The following is a 20,441-nucleotide window of genomic DNA, read 5'->3' as shown; positions in this document are numbered from 1 at the left end:
TTTACTAAGATTCACAATCGAAGATGATCTCATTCTCACAAAAGAATTGAGACTTGAGAGGCTATTGGTCCAATTTAACATCTTTATCAAGTTCAATTCAATTGTAATTGGCAAAAGCCTGGTCCGGACCGGGTCCGAGACATACTCGCCGTATCGTTCGTCATCATTTTTTTTTAAGAATCATCTATCATTCATCCGTTTTTTTTTTTTTTCAAAAATACATAATTTTTTTTTATTGAAATCCACATAAATTTATATTTTTTTTTACTTGTCCACTTCTGTTTGGAGACCATTAAGAAAACTAACGAAATATTGTATAAATAATTTTTTTACCCTCAAATGTAAAATATAAATTATCCACCGACCACCTGTTTTTTTATATTTTTTTAAAAATACACAATTTTTATTTTTTTTTACTGAACTTCACTTAAAATTATATTGTTTTACACTTGTCCATCACTGTGTTGTTGTGAAATGATAATTTTACCGTTATGATGTCAGCAAGTTCTAACGGTGTTATAACGAGAGTGGACCAATATAAAAAAATATTAACTTCAGATGGAGCTCTACAAAAAAAAAAAAATTTGTGTATTTTTAAAAAACAGGTGGTCGGTGAATAATTTTTCTTTTTCTTTTGTTATTTTAGCACCGCAATAGTTTAAAAAAAACATTTTTGTGAATATTAATAAGAAATATAGAATTGTTATTTTTTTCCTCACAAATGTCACAATTAAATTTATTCTATTTAATAGATTTTAGAAATTTATTTACAAACACTCAAATATAATTAGGAAAAGGACAGAACCATCGTTGTCTTCATTTTTAATAAGAGAAATAACTACCATGTGATCAAAGGCCTAGTAGTTTAGTCAAAGATATATCAATACCTTATACAAATTAAATATGTAATTATTTAATTCAGATTATTTGAGCTCAAAACAAGTCAATTTACTCTTAAATTTAGACCCAACAAAAAAAAATCCACACACACAGCAGCTGAGCAAGGAGATGAGATGCTTGTAAGCTAGCTGTGTTTCTCCATTTTATTTTTTCTTCTAATTATTCCATGTAGTGATCGTTATTTACTAGCATCATCGTAATTACAAATAAGTTTTAGAATTTTTTAAAATAAAACATTGTCTAATTTTTATCTGTTTTCAGTAAAATGAAAATGAATGCTTAGATGGTCATACGTTCGAGAGTGTTCATTTGTCGACTCGATTATAAAATTTAGAGAAATTATCCACCGACCACCTGTTTTTTCAGATTTTTTTTTTAAAATACACAATTTTTTTTTGCTGGAATCCACCTGAAGTTATATTTCTTTTTACTTGTCCACTTCCGTTTGGAAACCGTTAAAAAAACTAACAGAATATTGTATAAATGACTTTTTTACCCTCAAATGTAAAAGATAAATTATCCACCGATCACATTTTTTCTTTTTTTTTTTCAAAAATACATAATTCTTAATTTTTTTTTACTGAACTCCACTTGAAATTATATTGTTTTGCACCTATCCACCACTGTGTCGTTGTGAAATAATAATTTTACCCTTATGATGTCAGTAAAGTTCTAACAGTGTTATAACGAGGGTGGATTAATGAAAAAAAATGTTAACTTCAGGTGAAGCGCTGCAAAAAAAAAATTGTGTATTTTTAAAAAAGGGTAAAAGAACAAGTGGTGGATAATTTTCCTAAAATTTAAAACATCATTTAAACGTGAAAATAATAATAAATAATAGGAAAATTTACAACCGTCCACCTGTTTGTTTTGCCTTTTTAAAAAATACACAAACACTTTTTTTTTAAGCACGCCACCTGAAGTTTGCTTTTTGTTGCATTCGTCCACTTTCGTCTAATTTTCGTTAGCGAATTTAACGAAATGACCTTTTTACCCCTCAAAATTACAATTTAACCCAAAATAAATAGAAATTAGAGATAAATTGGATGGATTTAATTTTTTTCAAAGGTGGATGCTAGAAATTGGAGGAAAATAGTGTTTGTTTGTTACTAAATTTAGAAATTTTGTATTTATTTTTTTGGAGGAAAATAGTGTTTGTTGCTTACTAGATTTAGAAAATTTGTATTTATTTTTTTTCTTTCAAAAAAATAAATACAAATTTTCTAAATTTAGCAAGCAACAAAGACTATTTTCCTCCAATTTCTAGCATCTACCTTTGAAAAAAATTAAATCCATCTAATTTATCTCTAATTTCCATTTATTTTGGGTTAAATTGTAATTTTGAGGGGTAAAAAGGTCATTTCGTTAACATTCCGTTAAATCCACTAACGGAAATTAGACGGAAGTGGATGAATGCAATAAAAAGTAAACTTTAGGTGGGCACTGAAAAAAAAAAGTATTTGTGTATTTTTAAAAGAGGCAAAACAAACACGTGGGTGATTGTAAAAATCACTAAACAATATCAAGGAAAAAGCCAAACGCTGTCGTATAGCTCACAGCGTGAAGTTCCCGGCATCACATTGGCTAAAACATCGCCATAAAAAAATAATTTGAAAAAATACCGTTACAACGGCGGTTTTTAAAACGACCACCACCCCCGCCAAACCGCTCCATTTTAGCGTATCACTCACTATCAACACACTCTTTCACTCATCCATTTTCTAAACAAAAGGAAAAAAAAAAGATGAGAAACCAAACAAAATCCCTCAAATTGAAACACTTTCTGTTAATTCTCTTTTGTATTCTCAATCTTCTGAGTCCACGATGTGTGGTCGGAGTTCAAATTCTTTCAAAATCGAAACTTGAAAAATGCGAAAAGCGTACGGACAGTGACAACTTGAATTGCACCACCAAGATTGTACTCAACATGGCGGTTCCTAGCGGCTCGGTAACCGATTTTCTCTTTCTTTAAACAATTATGTTGATGTGTCCTGATTTATTTTCTTTAATTCCTTTTTAGGGTTTCGAATGATCTACTAATTTGGCGTTTTAACGGCTCATTACTTTTTTAAGTGTCACAATTAGTAAATTTATTTATGTAATTTGATGAGACTCTCAAATCTTGAAAACAAGGAACAACGATTATTGCTTAATTGATAGATACATTTTGAGCGTTTTTCGATTTTTTTTTTTTTGTTGAGAAAGGATTAGAGTAGTGCTATCAGTGAAGTGTTTCCCTCAATTTATTCTTTGATAATATGAGATTTTTTTTTTGAAATTTTTTATTTCTGTTTGTCAAATTCTTTTTGTAAGAGTGGAGGCGAGGCTTCTATTGTGGCGGAAGTAGTGGAGGTGGAGGAGAATTCAACACAAAAGATGCGAACAGTGAGAATTCCACCAGTATTGACAGTCAACAAAACCGCTTCTTATGCTGTCTATGAGCTAACTTACATACGAGTATGAGAATATCCTTTTAGTGCATCCATTTTTGCATCTGCTTTCTTTTTTCTTTCTTTCTTTTTTTTTCCCCAGTTAATTTATTGAACAGAAATTTTACTCAGATTCAACATGAAAAATAATCTATTTGTTGCTTGGAATACTAGGATGTTCCTTATAAACCTCAAGAGTTCTACATGAAAACACGGAAATGTGAGCCAGATGCCGGTGCAGATGTTGTGAAGATCTGTGAGAGGCAAGTAACATCTTACATTTTTTATTCTCTCTTCCCTAAGTTTTTGCAAAATTGAAAAAAATAAGCCATTTAAAGACAGTAGTTGTTTTGCTTTTATTATATTCATTTCTCATGCTTATGATTTTTTATCATAAATATGGCTGGCTTGATTACATGCTTCAACATTTTACACTGCTTTTTTAGCCACATTATCAACCTACCAACTATTTTATGTACGCCAAAATCTAACAGATGGCAGTCTCTAGTTGCATTAATTGCCTTGAAATCTTGCATCTCCATTATTGGGATGATATAGTTCTATTGACAGTTCAGTGAAAATGTTCTGGACGAAATGGTAATTTTATTTTCTTTGTGCGATGAGTTTTTGCTGCTTCATGCCCTCCAAATTTCTGCCTTGAAATCATGATGCCCCGGAGATGTGATTTAGCAGCCAATTAATTGATTCGCGTTCTGCTTGTTATTAAGTAGCCTTCATTTTTCCCGCGTAATTATCCATGTGAGTCACTAAAATTGATGTGAATAGTTACTAATCAGTCAGGACTGTATATTAATATGTGTGCATTTTGGTAATTGAATAAACATATGCCTTAAATTACTTGTGCTACTCATACACAGGAAATGCATGAATAACCGCAGTATAATTGACCTCATCATCACCAATTTTCAATGAATTATTTTATGGAAAGTGATATTCTTGGTGGCATTTGATTCGAGGATAGTTAGTGCAGCCTATGGTTAATTACGTTTTAGCTTTCTTTCCTGTTATTTATTTATTTTGAATTATATCACTACTTGAGAGTAAGGATTTATGTGTTGGCTCACTGTACTGGCTTCTATTTATTGTTTTGTAGGTTGCGAGATGAAAATGGCCACATTATTGAGCACACTGAGGTAGAATTTCTAACATTTTGAATCTCACTTGCTATTTCCATATTATTTTTCCTTCTTGAGTCCTATACTGCTTGTAAAGTTATGATATTGTGGTCATATGTCACATATATACTGAAAGTTAGTTTGATGTTCTGATTTTGAGATCTTGCTATAAAACAACGAATGAACTTGAATTCAAGAGTTGAAAGTTGTTAGTATATTTGACGCTCAAATTTGGTATAGGTTAATGTTGATCGAGACATCTTTCATCACAGTTATTATTTTTTTTTTTCACTTGTGTTTTGTCCTTGTGGTATTCATGCAATCCGTTCTCTTTTTATATTTTTTCTCTTTTATGGCTATTAATTAATGACTTGACCCAAAAACTTAAGCTAGTAGAGCAACACCCAAACAATAGCCGTAAGCTCTAACAAGTCTAAATTGTCTCGTCATGTGGACCAACAAACAAATGAAAATAGAAATCTAGTGGGTGTATTCAAACACTGAGCCTCTTGGTCAGTGGCGGATCTAGAAAAATAATTTACCGAGGGCTAAATTAAATGACAACAAAATATAAAAGCTGAAACTTGAATATATAAATTTTTTGATAACACAATTACAATTGTTCTTTACGCGATTTCATATTCTGAAAACGTTGTGCAATAGATTCATTATCAATACTATTAAATACATCTTTTCTACATGAACAATCAAATTATTATTTATCCATTTATCTCCCATCCGATTCCGAAGTTCATTCTTCATAAATTTCATTGCTGAAAATGTTCTCTCTACTGTAGTTGTAGAAACTGGAAAAACTTAGACTATTTAATAATATGACAGGGATTATTTAAAAATTTATTAATTTTTCTTTTAAACAAAAATGAGTTTTTTTTTTTTCAGTGGGGGCTCAATCCTACACTATATCCGCCTCTGCCCTTGGTTAAAATTGACTCCGATACCATATTAAGTTACTAGTTGACCCAAAAGATTACACTCATAGGTAAGGGTCCAAACAATAGTTACTTAACTCTAACGATGGTTTTATTACATGTGTATTATTGAAATATGTCTGTGAATACGCTTTTGAAATAACCTTTTTTTCTTTTTTCCCCTCTCTATGCAGCCAATTTGCTGCCCTTGTGGGCCCCAAAGGCGGATACCTTCATCATGTGGAAATGTCTGTATGTGATATTTGTAGTGTTCAATATCTGAAAATTTTCAAGCATGTTGTGTTTTGTGAGTCTGGAGTTTGACTTTTACTTTATTTTGATTAGTTGACAAGTTGCTGAAAGGAAAGGCAAATACTGCACATTGTCTCCGATTTCCAGGTGATTGGTATGGCTTGGACTAATATTTTTCTTAGGCCTTGATTCTAGTTTCTAAGTAAATTTTCCTCTATGAAAATTATGTAATGTAATATTTATTAATTTGGATGCTCACATGGATTGAAAATGAACTTTTCGTTACATACTTATGCTGACTTTCATCCAGCAGATTGGTCTCATAAATTCTTATGCTGACTTTCATCCAGCCGATTGGTCTCATAAATTCTTAGTGCCTATGTTTGGTTTGACTGAGAAATGGTCGAAAAGATCTTCTATAAGCTTCTTTTAATCATTGGTTTCAAAAAGAGTCTTTTGAAGAGTTAAAATATCTCATTCACATCAGTTTTGTTGGGATTCTCTTCTTGAACATTAGTTCTCTTATTGAGTTTTGGTACTAAAGGCTCTGCTGAATAACAAATGGACCTTTTTCAGTTGTCATAAGATTGTTGCATGTGTTGCATGGGCCTTTATTTTACAATAACAATTTATTTTGAAGTACTGCAAAATAGTTATCCACTCCAATGATGTCTCGCAATGCTGAAAATGATACATTCTAATGGTAATACATTGCATTGTCACAATAGCTTACTGATTTAAATTATTGAGGCAATATATTTTGTGTACGCTTAGTCGCATAGAAGTGAATTCTCGCTTTTTATAACTTTTTCACAAGCTTAAATACTTATACCCTAATTTATTAATTTGCTGCATACAGGTTCCATGTTTTTGGTATTGGGCAACGATCTATAGGATTTAGTGTTAGAATTGAGGTGAAGACTGGGTCGAAAGTGTCGGTATGTTGTTTTTTCATATCCTGAGTCCAGTAAATAAAATTCATGAATTTTATGTACATATTCTTAGAACCCATGAATTTTATTTACTGGACTCATTTTCTGTCTTGATCATGTTCTTGATTTAACATTGCGCATGAAAGCACCCAAATGCTTCATGCACACAGATTGCTTTATATTTGTGTAAGATGCACTGAAATAAATTCTTCACCTGAGTAGTTTATATATCTGATACCGTTTTTCAAATAATAATAATAATAGCATGATGGCAACCCAGTCCTCTCCCGACCCATGTATCTGGGTTTGCACCCTAGACCTCCGGTACCCTCCCAATCTGACCAGTTAGGTTAACTAACCTACATCAGTGACCTTTTTTTGTTATGTTATCATATGTTTTAAACTGGTTTCCTGTGGGAGACTCAATCAATATTAGCTGTTCAATCTTCAAGAACCACTGCATAATGTGTATTGAGGTGCCTTCTGGCAATATGGCGTTACATTTTGCCACCAGAATGGAATGTTGGTTTGAATTATTGTGCATCTATATTGTCTTAATTTAAATAAAGAAGAGGAATATAGTTTAGTAATGAAAGCTTCGGACGTTGTTCTTTGTTAGCAGGAAGTGACAGTGGGCCCTGAAAATAGAACAGCAACCTCCGCTGATAATTTTTTAAAGGTTAATCTTATTGGGGATTTTGTTGGGTATACTAATATTCCGTCATTCGAGGAGTTCTACCTCGTCATTCCTAGGCAGGTATGCCTTCTGTACTTTTAATAATTGTGACTATGGTGCCTTAGCTATATATTCAAGCAAAAATCCAGCCAGATCAGGTTTCTCGTTGTTGGTATCTGAGTTCAACAAATTATTGCAATAAATTGTGTCATCTATCTGCGATTGATTTAGTGTGGGAAATAGTGGATATGTTTCTGGAAACCAACAAGCTATCAACAATATAATGAGTAAAATCAATTTTAAAAAACTGGCAGATTCCTATTTAGTCAGCCTTGAGCGTGAAATAAAATTTTAAGTGTCCTTCAGAGCCACTGCCTGATGCTTTTTAAACTTCTTCTTTTCCATTATTTGGCATAGGTACTAATTGTCTATCTTACTAAGTTTTAATAGTAAGCTAATATTGAGTTCATATGCATGCAGATGTTTAAACTTTCTTGTGACAAAGAATAGAATGCAGATGTAGCTCTTCAAATTATTTGAATATATGAATTCTTAGCAAGCGCTTGGAATAGTATAGAAGAAATGACTTCACTCGCATTCTTTTCTGTTATAAAGCAGCTTTCTTTCCTCTTAACAGAAGATAATGCATGAAAGTTTTATATTGCTTGGAATTGAATTTTGAACTACAAAGATTCTATGAATTTTCAAAATTTCTTGGGTGAATGAAAATTTTTTATAGAGTGACGCTGAACCTAATAGAACAGTTCAATCTCTAATCATGTAGAGATGCTGAAACTAATAGTAAGTTTCAGTTGCAAACTAGTATTATCTGATCAAAGCAAGCATCCATTCTGTAACTCTGTATATCACAGGAACATACCTAGAAGCCATAGCCTGCAACATACAAACTCTCTACACACTTATCTCTCAAGCCATAGCCTGCATACTACTCATTACCCATACACCAAGGGATTTTTGAGAGATTAGTGTGTAGAGAGTTTGTATGTTGCAGGCTATGGCTTCTAGTTATGTTCTTGTGATATACAGAGTTACAGAATGGATGCTTGCTTTGATCAGATAATACTAGTTTGCAACTGAAACTTATTATTGAAATATTAATTAAACTGTAGATTCAGTGATTACTTGATTTACCTGGTCTAGTGTTGAGCTTTCATTTTATAATCCATCAGAGACCGTTACTTTGGATTAGCACGTAGGGAGGTGTAACTTCATGGCCCAATCAAGGAAGTTTATCAAAAGCGATGAATTGTAAAACGAATGACATTTCCCTTCTGTTATGTCTCCTGTAAAAATTTGGCTGATTTGTTTGCAAAGGAATCACAAATTTGTTCACAGAATAGTGGTTATGTTAATTTGCTGATAGTTTTTCCTTTATAATGTGGAAGGGTGGCCCTGGTCAACCACAAGACTTGGGGGGGAATTTTTCAATGTGGATGCTTCTTGAGAGAACGAGATTTACCTTAGATGGTCTTGAATGCAACAAAATCGGTGTCAGCTATGAGGCATTTAATGGGCAGCCGAGTTTCTGCTCTTCACCATTTTGGAGTTGCTTGCACAACCAGTTGTGGAATTATCGAGAAGTTAGTATATTAAACTCTTTTTGTGATTTTCGTTATTCCTTTTCAATTTTTCTCCATAAAATTTGTAAAGTTTATGTAGGCGAATACTTTTTTGTGCTGTAGTAGTAATTATGTTTCTGATTCTCTCTTGCTTAGAGTCATGACAATTGTTAGGTTCAGTGGTATGTGACTTTTTAGTTTTTAACTTGTTAAATCGTTGGTAATCCTTGTGGATGGTTTCAATAGAGAAAAAGTGACATATTATTCCTGAATTGCTGCTGTTTCTGACAGGCTGATCAGAACCGAATTAACAGGAATCAGCTCCCTCTATATGGAGTGGAAGGAAGGTTTGAAAGGATGAACCAGCATCCAGTTATGTTTCCAAAAATTGCAGATTGGATTTGGAAGGAAGTTTTATTATTTGGCTGGCTTAACACTTTGATTTTGGTGCAGAATGCAGGGTCTCATTCATTCTCTATAGGTGTCACCGAAGTTCTTAATTCAAATTTGTTGATAGAACTAAGAGCTGATGATATAGAATATGTTTACCAAAGGTAAATGCTTGTCTGAACGATTAATGTCTAGTTCTATTTAGTTAATAATTGGTGATGATCTCTTCATCAACATGAATTTGCAGAGCTGGAACTTCTCTGTTGATTCAGAGTGTCAAAGAATGATCCCTTAATATGCATGCCAAATCATATGTTTTATCGTGTCCTTTTATTTAGTGAATGTCATTATTCAATATTGTTAAGTTTCAGGTTTTATCTGCTTGTAGGAGCCCAGGAAAAATCATAAGCGTCATCATCCCAACATTTGAAGCACTTACACAATTTGGAGTTGCTACAATCACGACTCAGAATACTGGTGAAGTGGAAGCGTCATATAGCTTAACGGTATCCTTTACAAACTTTTCCTCAGCATTTTCTATTGAAGTCTGAAAATATTCAGTAAAACTGTGATGTGTTTTTCCATCTTGCAGTTTGATTGCTCAACAGGTGTTACTCTCATGGAGGTATATTTTTAATTAAAAAAAAAAATTCGTTTAAGATGTCTCATCACGAAGGATGCCATCATTGGGAGTTGGTATGGCTGCAGGAACAGTACTTCATAATAAAGCCTAAAGAAACTTCAATTCGATCATTCAAAATATATCCAACAACTAATCAAGCAGCAAAATATACATGTTCGGGTAACTTAAAACATGGCCATTTTAGCATCTCTGGCTGTTTTAGGTTAAACTTTAATGAGACTGCAAGACAGTGTTTGTCTCATTGATAAATGTTATATGTGGATGCAGCTATATTAAAGGACTCTGATTTCAGTGAAGTCGATAGAGCTGAGTGCCAATTCAGTACCATGGCTACCGTCCTTGACAATGGTTCACAGGTTGGGAAAGTTTTAAAATTATGATTTGTTGAGCAGGCTTCTATTACTAGCCCAAATTTCTGAAAATTAAATCATAGGTAGGAAGAAATTTTACCTGAATGAAATATTTGAGTCTTACTTTAGGTTTTGCTACTCTAAAGCTTAAGAATGCTGCATAATGGTGGAGCTTTATCAAGGACATTCTTGAATCTTGATAGTGCAAAGAATATTAGTTGTTTATTTGTTGATTTGTTCTAAATAAAAATGTGGCATTCGTCTCTCTACTAGATATCTGGAACTAATTGATTGTCTATGAATGGCAATTCATTGGATAGCTTAGCTGAAGTCATGACCGATGTACTGTTTCATTCTGCAACATCTGAGTCCATTAGCAAAAGAAACCTTATGTCCTTGAATTTATTTTCCTTAATCTCTTGGAGTTGTATTTGCACATTACAAAGTTCATGAGGATTAGATGCAGTGGCAACCATAACAATAACAAACAAGACTTCTTATAGTTTTAATTGTGATGGTAAGAGGCCCAATGATTGTATCCAAGCTGTAATTGAAAGAAAATCTGCATTTTTAAAAATTGCATTGTGAAAACTGCTTAGTAATTGTCCGTTTTCTGGCATGGTCATTAATTTGATGCAGATTACTCCCTTTCAACCTCCAAAGAGCAGTATAAATGATTTCTTTGAGTCCATTGAAAGCATTGGAAAGAAGCTTTGGGAAGGTTTGAGGGACTTCATTACTGGAAAAGCATGCAGGTACTTTTACATGAATTATTTTGGACCCATGTTTCACTAAATTTTCCTCTACAAGGCAAATTTATCTACATGTGAACTAAGCATATCCGTCAACATTGGGTGTCCATGTATGCTCTGTATGAAAATTTTCAGAACTCACATGCTGAAGCTTGTGCGGATATGTCTATTGTAACGTAACAGACTTTTCAAAATCTTTTTCTGCAATAATGGATTGGATAAGTGAACTGTTGTTTATCTATATTATACTGAATTTAAAAGCTTATTGCATCTACATGAACATAGAAAGCTAATAGCCCCCATGTTCTAAGTTGATCTTTTTCCAATTCTGAATGTTGATATTCGCATAATGGTAGAGGAGGATTATCCTGGGATATAATTCCTGATAATTGTAATTTTCTTAACTCATTTCCAACTCATTCTATATACCTATGAGGTATCTTTAACCTTCTTTTCAACTTTTTCCAATTTTTCATAGAGTACAGCCTAGATATGGCGTGTAATATATGTGTCTCTATTTCTTCTATATTAGACAAGGTGAATTCTATTTTCACCTACTTCTAGCTTCCCTTAGTTATTATATTCTGGAAGTTCATGTAATGTCATATTATTATTATGATGCAGAAGGAAATGCTCCAGTTTCTTTGACTTCAGCTGCCACATACAATATATATGCTTGAGTTGGCTAGTGTTGTTTGGTCTTGTTTTGGCTATTTTTCCAACAGGTAGAAGTAATACTCTTTTTTCAAAATTTTGTGTTTAAGAGTGAATTAACTTGGATTAAATTAAGAAACACTGTTCTACTTTGGGTTCCAGTGCTTGTGCTACTGTGGCTTTTACATCAAAAAGGACTGTTTGATCCTCTCTATGACTGGTGGGATGACCATTTTCAGTCTAACAATCAGAGAATCAGAGATTTTCGGAGTCGCCATATTGATGTTGATCACCCCCATGTTCATGTTAGAAAACATCACAAGCAGGAGGGCAGGCACCACAAGCTTGAAGCTCGACGTAGACGAAGTGGTATTCACAGTGATCACAAGCATAAACATTCAGACAGGGACACCGATTATTATTATTATCTTCACCATGTTCAAAAAGACAAGCATAAGCATGGGCGTAGTAAGAATTCAAGTGTTATGCAGCAACTCTACTTGGACACAGGGAAGAATGACCATATTGGGCATCATAGACGCAGAAAGTTCAGAGAGTCTTCTTAAATGAATATTCGAGATGAGCAGACGTCTAGACGAGAGGCAAGATCATTTTAACACAGGCTGTTGGATCATTCGCAGTATAAGCCATGCTCTAAAGAGATGATGATACTTTTGTTTATAATATATTAATATAGTTACGGAATGTTTTTGACAACACATTGATGTATAATTTATATACTGAAAGTTAATTTTCACATATTGTTACAATTAAACTTTGATCTTTTCTCTTCTTTTTAAAGCATGAAGATTGATATCTTTTAATACCATAGATGATCTGCCTTTTTTACTTTCTCAAGTATATGATGACACAGTGAACTGAAAGCACAAAACTCTGTGACTCAAAATTTTAACCTAAGCATATACTGTAGCTCGGCTGGGATTCCTTTTGCAGTCTGAGAATAGGAATTCTGAGTGATAATATGCTGTCCTCCGTTTAGCGTTAGCCACACAAATTGCTTGCCTTTTTGTTGCTTCGGGTTTGATCATGTAGACTCATGCGTCGCATCTTTCTTTATGATCCGAACATGGAAACCATTTGGGAATTGTATACCAGGAGTCCGAACTATGTTACCTCCTCTGATTGCTTGCCACCTGTACTTTGTGAGAAAGCAATGGAGAAATACAGCCATCTGCACTTTGGTAAAGTCTGTTCCAACACAAAACCTCATGCCACCACCAAAAGCCATGAAGTTCTTAGATGCACAGTTTGTTTCCATTCCCTGGATGACACCACTTTAAAGAGTGATTAGGAGTCCTTAAGTAACTATTTTGATTATTTTATATTCGTGTAAGTGACTTAAGTTGTTTGACCCACCTTCCATCTACTTGGATTGAAGGCTAGGGGATCTTCATATTTTGCTGGATTCAAGTGGACAGCTGGGGGACAGACCATAACCGCCCAACCTGCAGGAATGGTATATCCTGCACCATTACACATTTTTAGTGCATGTCAAATTATCTGCATGTACACAAACACTTTTTTGTGATTGGAAATACAGTAATATATATTTTTCACATACCCTTAAACTGGATATCTCTAAGGGCTTTCCTGAAGATTCCTGGAACTATATTTGCCAATCTAGCTGTTTCATTGATGAACTGCGAGTTGAATCCATAAATTTGTAAAATTAAGCTACATATTACATTATTAAATACTTTTTAGACAAATGAAAAAGTGCTTGTGAAAGCCTACCTGAAATGTGTATGTCATTGATTTATACTCTCTCCATGTAAGCCCCGAATGAACATTTTCTCGATTTTTCAGGATTGCCTCATGTTCCTCCTGAGAAGGATATAAACATGTAGAGCATGTCGGTTGGAAAAGCAATAAAAAGATTTTTGTAACTTCAAACAATAAATTTTCCCATACCGTTAGTTGCTTTAGCACGAGAGGATTTTCCGATAGAAATTTTATGGCTAAAGTTATAGCTACAGAAGTTGTTTCGAAGCTGGCAAATAGCAGCACGAACATTAAATCCAGGGCAATTGCTTCTGTTAGGATTGTTCCCTCTTTCTGAAGTTCTTTTAGAACATAATCATAAAAATCACTCTGCTCCTTCCTGGGGTTTGCTCGTCTTTCTTGCAGCAAGTTTTTCAGCTTCTTCATTGCTCTTTCTCTACCCTGAGAAAAATTATGAGAAATCAAGAGTGTGAGCTAAAAGCCACTCATTCAATTGAGAATATGGTGAGCGAAAAGCCACTCATTCGGTTGAGAATAAGAAGAAGAAACTGACGGCGCAATAGTAATACTAATTTGGCTGAATTTTGTTTACCTGTAGACATTTGTGATAAGCTGTTCCTGGAATATCCAAAGGGAAAGAGATTAATCCCTCCATAAATGCAACGAAGTTCTCCCTTAAATTCTCCGATGACTTCTCTTGGTCATAACTTATCAGCTTCTTTGCAGTCAGATCAAATATCATCTGCAAAGATAGAATTGTTAGTCCCCAAACAGGAAATTTGGTGCATTATTTTAACTGGGATGAAGAAGGGTGTAAGAATTTACAGTTGCAGTTGCTTCTTTCAATTCCACTGTGTCCTGGCTTGACCACTGCTGTAATCTTGCTCTTGCTACCTGCTCAACTTCAGGGAGCATCTTCCGGAGGCTTTCAGGGCCAAAGAGGTTTAGCACCATGTTCTTGAGGTATCTGTACATGAACCCGTGTAACGAACCCACATTTTGTCGTCCAAAGATCTCTGTGAATGTATCTGGATACCAGCTCTGAAAAAACTGTCCCTCTTGCTGGAAGATGAAGTAATTGAGATCAGGGTCCGTTGATATTATAACTGGCCGTCCCACCAAACTAGTCCGGAATATTGGCCCGTAACTGAAAGTAAAAGCACATCAGAAACAGAACAAAATGTGAAGAGTGGGACCTAATTATGACCGCAGCACTGGTTGAACAATAAAAGAGGAGGTTATACGTTACCTTTTCATCCTGTTCTTGATGAAGGGAGGTATATCAGAAGAAGTGTTGGGAGCGAAAAACTGAAGGGTTTCTCCGAGAAGTGGCAGTCCCATTGAACCAGGAGGGAGTTTCCCATTGCATCTGGGATTCCTCCATCTGTAAAGCCAATGTGTGATGCTTACAAAAACCAGGGCTCCAATGCACAAAGCCCACATCTTACTCAAATGTAAATGCAAGTAAAGTGAAGATCTTGGATTGCAGGAAAGGACTATATAATGTAGATACTGATTTTAACAAAAATGGAAATGGGACAGGTTATGATTACAAGAAACAAGAAGAATTGGAGGTGGGAAACGTGAGAAGAATAGACAGAAAGGAGAAGGAGGTGCTGGCATGTATCTCATCAACCATGAGGTACCCTTCTTAAATAGGCAGGCATTTTACAACTAGTTAGCAAATTAAATTATAATAATTTAGGCTCCAGGTTTCTGTGCAGTTGGCTGCATAAAACAAAAAGTTGTACCAGCAGTTGAAGATAGAATAAAGTAGAATAGTTTAGAATAATTCTGTCTAGTGACCACTTCATTATCCTTTGTCAACGGCAATTTTAAATCTTTTTTTGTGGTAAGAGCCTAGCATGACTGTGAAGCATCACAACTCACAAGATGGTTCCTCTCTGTCTCTTCTCATATCTTGTAGATGCATTTTTGATTAAGGGTAAGATGACATGTAATGTGAACCAAGGAGCACGAGGCACAATTCTGGCTTTTTTTAAGGAGGTTTAGCAGGAACAGGAGGGGCTTTCCTTAGACTTTGAGTGGATAGAGGATCAAAAGATCCGTCTGACCAAACTTAAGTATCTCGAACCAATCTATAATACATCATTTAATACTGAAATCAAATGGTTTTTGCCAACTGCTTGAAATCTTCTCAATATCTAGGCTAAATACTCAAGTATCTTTGTGATGTTAATGCCGCAAAAGATGCTTCTGATGTTCTTTTTCTCTCTTTTATTTTTCAGAATTGGATCTTTTCCTAGATCTTCTTTAGCTGCGATCATTATCTCATGTTCTCAAATCTTAATGTCAAAACACTCAAATCTCTTCGCATACATCACTAGTGATTCCATATGGAGTGTTCTAGATATGCATGTAACTACTGTATCTGGTTTTGTTTTCATTTGGTTAGAGAAAATTTCAACGAGTAGGTACCTTAAAGCTAGGTTTTTTTTTTCTTTTTTACTTTTTTTTCCCACTTTCACTTTCCAGGTTAACACATTCGATACATAGAGCACCGTCCCACCGTCCCATTGAGCCACGGACTCAAACCACATGGAGCAGAGCAACTACCGCAATGCAATGTAGGTAGGTTACTGTGAATTGTGACTCAATTATATGCATTCTGCTATTAGATTATATATTGTCACAATTATATGCAAGGTTCTTAATGCTAAGTCCTTTTCAATTATATGCAAAGTTCCCAATTATATATATATACACGCACACATACACTGATACACATACATGCATATATAATCTCAAGAGTGAGACAATGAACAGTCTTTTGTTACACCCCATTGTGCAATAAATGAACCTTATTTTTTTATTTTTTGTTTGTTACCACCCCATATTTGCAATTAATGTACAATTTGTTTTTGTTATCTTAAAAGTGTCTTTAATGAAGAAAAGTCGCAAAATAGTTGAATCATGAATGGGTTTATTTAAGAGGATGACACAGATTACTGTAACTGCTTAGAAATTAGAATGAGCTCGTAAGAGGTTCCCTTTAAGGGGTGCACAACAATGACAACTCAGTACCACTAATAGTGGGAATCTTGAAACAAATTATTATTCTTTTCATGATATTACAGTCGAAAAGGTGCTGCTAACTTGCTCTGAAGTCAAATTCTCTGTTTACTCCTTATTAAATTTATTAAGTTAGCTTCTTTGATTATATCAATATGAGAACTCTTTTTGTCTGCTGACAGGAACCAAGAGTTAGAGGGTTCCTATTTGTCTTGTTTTGACTGCAAAATAACACAAATCTTCTGGTGGGAGCCCACATGCAAAGAGTTTGAAACAGTGAGAAGTTTAATATAAAATTTCCATGGAGGGGGAAGCTCTAATCTCTATCCTGCTCACCAGCTGCTGTTTTGTAGAACAATCGAACGGCTGAGCTTTAACAATACGGTTGACTTCCGTTGATTAGCTGCTAATCTTTCGGATGCATATTACACGTGTTCGTATGGTACATCCCAAGCCAGCTTGCTTGCCATCCAGTAACTGGAAAGTCTTAAAACTTGAAAAGCGTTTCAGATGGTTAGCTTATGTTAATGTGTTAGCGTATTAGTAATAAGAAATTCGGCGCGATTATGAACTGCTCTATGAATTTAATTGAAGTCGAGGATCAATTAACAAAACAGTTCCGCATGACTAGTTACTCATCACTATAACACGAATAACATGCATCGAACAGAACCTTACTTATCATAAATAAATTAATTGATCATCATAAATAAATTAGTAGTAGTAGTAATAATAATAATAATAGTAATAGTACATGTACAGAAGTGTTACAATCGAGGGTGAGAGAATTGAGGAGAAAGTTGTTTTTCATGTCTGTGCCGTGCTCGTGGGGAATGTATTATTTATTATACAATAGTATTATAGTAATGGCAATAATATCGGAACAGTATCAATCCAGTGAGAAATATATAGTTTGTGCATATGCAATATATTCTTGCAATCTTGTTGATAGATTGTCACTTGGACATTCTGGAATTACTTTCGTACATTAGTTTTGGTGTTGTTGTTTTAATTGAAATTAATTACTGAGATAAATATAGATATGAATTATCTCCTGATCTGATTATGTTCTGAGCAAACCAATTAATTATTGATTGGTTGTTAATAAAAAAAAAAATATATTTACCCATACACTATCACTAAAAGACACATGGCAAAAGATCTTCAAAAGATCAGTATAGCTCAGATCAAGAGAGAATATAAATATATGCATGCGCCGGGCATTACAGATTTAATAATAGGACTAATTGTCAAGCTCCTATGAGGATCCTGTTCATTTTTACTATGACTAATTAATTGTCCAGCTCCTATGAAATATTAACATCCTCCTACATATGTTATTAACTTACTATGTGAATTAACAAATAATTAATAATCACATGAATCACGTCCTCGTGTAAAAATGAAAGGGGCACATGCTCAATGGTCCCTCAGCATGCAGCCAGGATTCAATGCGTAGAATCATTTGACTCATTTATATTGTTTTGATAAATTTTATGCATCCGTTTTCAAGTATTATCCTTCCCCTTCATAACAAAGATATATAAATAAATACATTATCAATAGTGAAAATTTTTGCTAATTTGAAAATACTGGGTTCATAATGGGGGGCCATTTGTACCATTACGTTTATGTGTCTTCTGCATGGAGCACAAACAATATAAGTATGTGTGTGTGTGTGTGTGTGTGTGTGTGTGTGTATAGAGTCCGGTTTTAAAATAAAGAGTCGAATCCAATGAGTTTATAAGTTGCTTATGTTTCTTGTATTGACGAACCTGGTTCAAAATACATTTTGACCATTTATAGATAGGATAGGATGCATGGTGCTTAAATTGATGCTCGCTTTGCAGAAGAAATTTTGATATAAGAAACGTAACTTCCTTTTGGTAAGCAAGATTTTTTATGTAACTCAAGCATAACCCGATTTATGCTAGAGCCATGGTTTGAAAATGGACTCAAATTTACGTATATTAAATAAACAAACTAGGTGGAAAAAAATAAAATTCAGTTGCACATGCGATTATATAATTGTCTTAATCGGCAAGACACTCCTGTTTAACTGGAGTTTGGATATATATATATAATTCAAAGTAATCAATATAAATCTAGAAGCACCATCAAGAACATGATATACTCGGTAGTTGTGATGTTTTATTCTAATTAATGTAGTAATTACATGGCTTATTATAATAGCAAATCCGTGAAGCTTCTTCTCGAATGAATGAAGCTTCCATCAGTCAAAAGTAAATTTCTTGTCATTTATATTTCGTGTGTTTGTTGCCTTGATGATGGGTTGATCTTTGCGGATACTCAGAAGTTGATTACTTTACGACTCTTTCCTCTCTTTGCGCATTACGTGAGGCTATTACTAACTTAACCTTTAAAAAGGAAAAGAGAAGGAGAAGATCAAGATTCAAGAAACCACATAAATGCTTAATGGGTGGTGTTCTCTACTGTCGTGTTCTTGAGGGAACAAGATGTTCATATTATAATCTACATATCGAAGGCTTTAAAACCGTTTGCTGGAAATGCTTAATTAATGCTATCATTTATGTAATCATTCTGCGGCGTGAGTGTTTGTATTTTTCAATATGTAAATTCAGTGTTTTACAACATTGTGAAGGATTTTTATAATGTATCCTTCATAATGTTGTAATCTGATTACTGAAAAATCTGTTTTCAATGTTGTAAAAGACTTTTACAACATTGTAGAACTCCAAATTTATATTTTAAAAAATGCCGACGCTCATACTAGAGAATGACTCATTAATTATAATTAAGAGGGGATTACCAAGTAGTTAATAAAACTTATTAGATTTCATATATTAGTTGGAAGATTAATGATGATAATAAGAATTGTCTTCAATATGTTGTTAGGTGTTTACCAATGTAATTAAGATTTTAGGTGGACCGATTTCATTAACAATATAGGGTGTTTAGTTAACTCAACTGGTCTTACGTACCCTATTAAATAACTATATAGTATCCGTAGATTATATTAAGTGTAACTTACAACCAATAAAATAGGGTACTGACCCAACTCGACCCACTTACTTGTTACTCATTTCTTAGATGTGGAAAGAAAAGAAGGCTGGCAGCATTGCATACAATTCTGCCTCGAGTAGACGCTGCCATAAGATGGACATTTTTGCTGATTGTAACTCGAGGATTGCCCGTATTAAAGCATCCTTGAGAAATTTGATTCAACTGCATGAATTGACGGCAGTTACGCTATATGCACAAATTGTGAGTATTAAATAAAATAACAACTTCAGAGCAAAGCAAACTAAAGATGTGGTCATCCATGAAGTAGGAGAGTCATAAATTGGTGGCTCTGTTAACGCGACGTCGGTAGCTTCTGTAATTATGAAGCCTTGTACAACAATCTACGTTTCCATTCAATTCATGTAGGCAATTGGAGGAGAGAAGAGAAAAAAAAAATCGTTTCCGTTCTCCTGAAGGGCACATGACCTTTTTTCAGATTTAGAGCCACTTTTCTTGACCTCAATTCCATAACCCAGTTAAGGGTTTTAGGATCAGACCGTTTCGCCAGTTAAGCTATTGGCACCCCTTTAACGTCCCATTAAACCACTTTTGCTTGTTTACAAATTTACCCTTGATGAAATTTACACTTAAAAGACATATACAAGTTTTTTTAAAAAAAAAATTGACAATTTCATAATTTTATTGTAAAATTAATATTATACCTCTAAATTATTATGGCTGCATTATTGTTTTATCTTTTTCACATGGACCGATTGCTTAAAGTGGCCAAGATTCACAATCACTATCCAGATTTTCGTCCTTCTCAATGATTGTTGAGAAATTATGGGAAAATTACAATATGCTTATTAAATTCAAATTTATTGCGAACTTGCAATATATAAATACATTTGAATCGACAGCTGCATAATGCTTATAGTCCTACTGGACGTCTTTAATGTTCATTGTATGAATATCACGCCATAAACTTACTTTTCCCATGCTTCAAAACTCTTGGTTAAACTAGTTATCATTTGAGAGGAGATGAACATTTCACAAT

General features: G+C 34.0%; 2 protein-coding genes across 4 annotated transcripts; one reads left to right on the top strand and one right to left on the bottom strand.

Annotated features, from left to right (window-relative positions):
• The first annotated feature begins 2,475 nt into the window (after positions 1–2,475).
• LOC102614729 (protein HAPLESS 2) lies at positions 2,476–12,409 on the top strand. Of its 3 annotated transcripts, none has more exons than XM_006477343.4 (18): positions 2,476–2,848; positions 3,214–3,357; positions 3,504–3,592; positions 4,444–4,483; positions 5,589–5,646; positions 5,740–5,800; positions 6,506–6,584; positions 7,201–7,335; positions 8,661–8,855; positions 9,126–9,206; positions 9,288–9,388; positions 9,613–9,730; positions 9,817–9,849; positions 9,933–10,026; positions 10,135–10,223; positions 10,857–10,972; positions 11,594–11,694; positions 11,786–12,409. In XM_006477343.4, exons 1-18 carry the CDS (start codon positions 2,645–2,647, stop codon positions 12,187–12,189), a joined length of 2,142 nt encoding a protein of 713 aa, XP_006477406.2. In that variant the 5' UTR covers positions 2,476–2,644; the 3' UTR covers positions 12,190–12,409. The 3 variants fall into 3 exon arrangements, with proteins under 3 accessions (XP_006477406.2, XP_015385165.2, XP_006477407.2); XM_015529679.3 differs by having other exon boundaries at positions 7,198–7,335; XM_006477344.4 differs by lacking the exon at positions 7,201–7,335.
• Positions 12,410–12,560: 151 nt separating this feature from the next.
• On the bottom strand, positions 12,561–15,183 carry LOC102623833 (cytochrome P450 87A3). The gene is made up of 8 exons (XM_006477529.3): positions 14,616–15,183; positions 14,192–14,513; positions 13,959–14,108; positions 13,556–13,807; positions 13,379–13,468; positions 13,206–13,284; positions 13,001–13,107; positions 12,561–12,905 (listed from the first exon to the last, which is right to left on the bottom strand). The coding sequence occupies exons 1-8, from the start codon at positions 14,807–14,809 to the stop codon at positions 12,669–12,671; spliced, it is 1,431 nt and encodes a 476-aa protein (XP_006477592.2). The 5' UTR covers positions 14,810–15,183; the 3' UTR covers positions 12,561–12,668.
• Between the last annotated feature and the right edge of the window lie 5,258 nt (positions 15,184–20,441).

The sequence above is a fragment of the Citrus sinensis genome, chromosome 3 (genome assembly GCF_022201045.2).
Source record: "Citrus sinensis cultivar Valencia sweet orange chromosome 3, DVS_A1.0, whole genome shotgun sequence".
NCBI lineage: Eukaryota > Viridiplantae > Streptophyta > Magnoliopsida > Sapindales > Rutaceae > Citrus > Citrus sinensis.
Note: the sequence above shows the minus strand (reverse complement) of the source record. Positions and strands in the feature narration are given on the sequence as shown.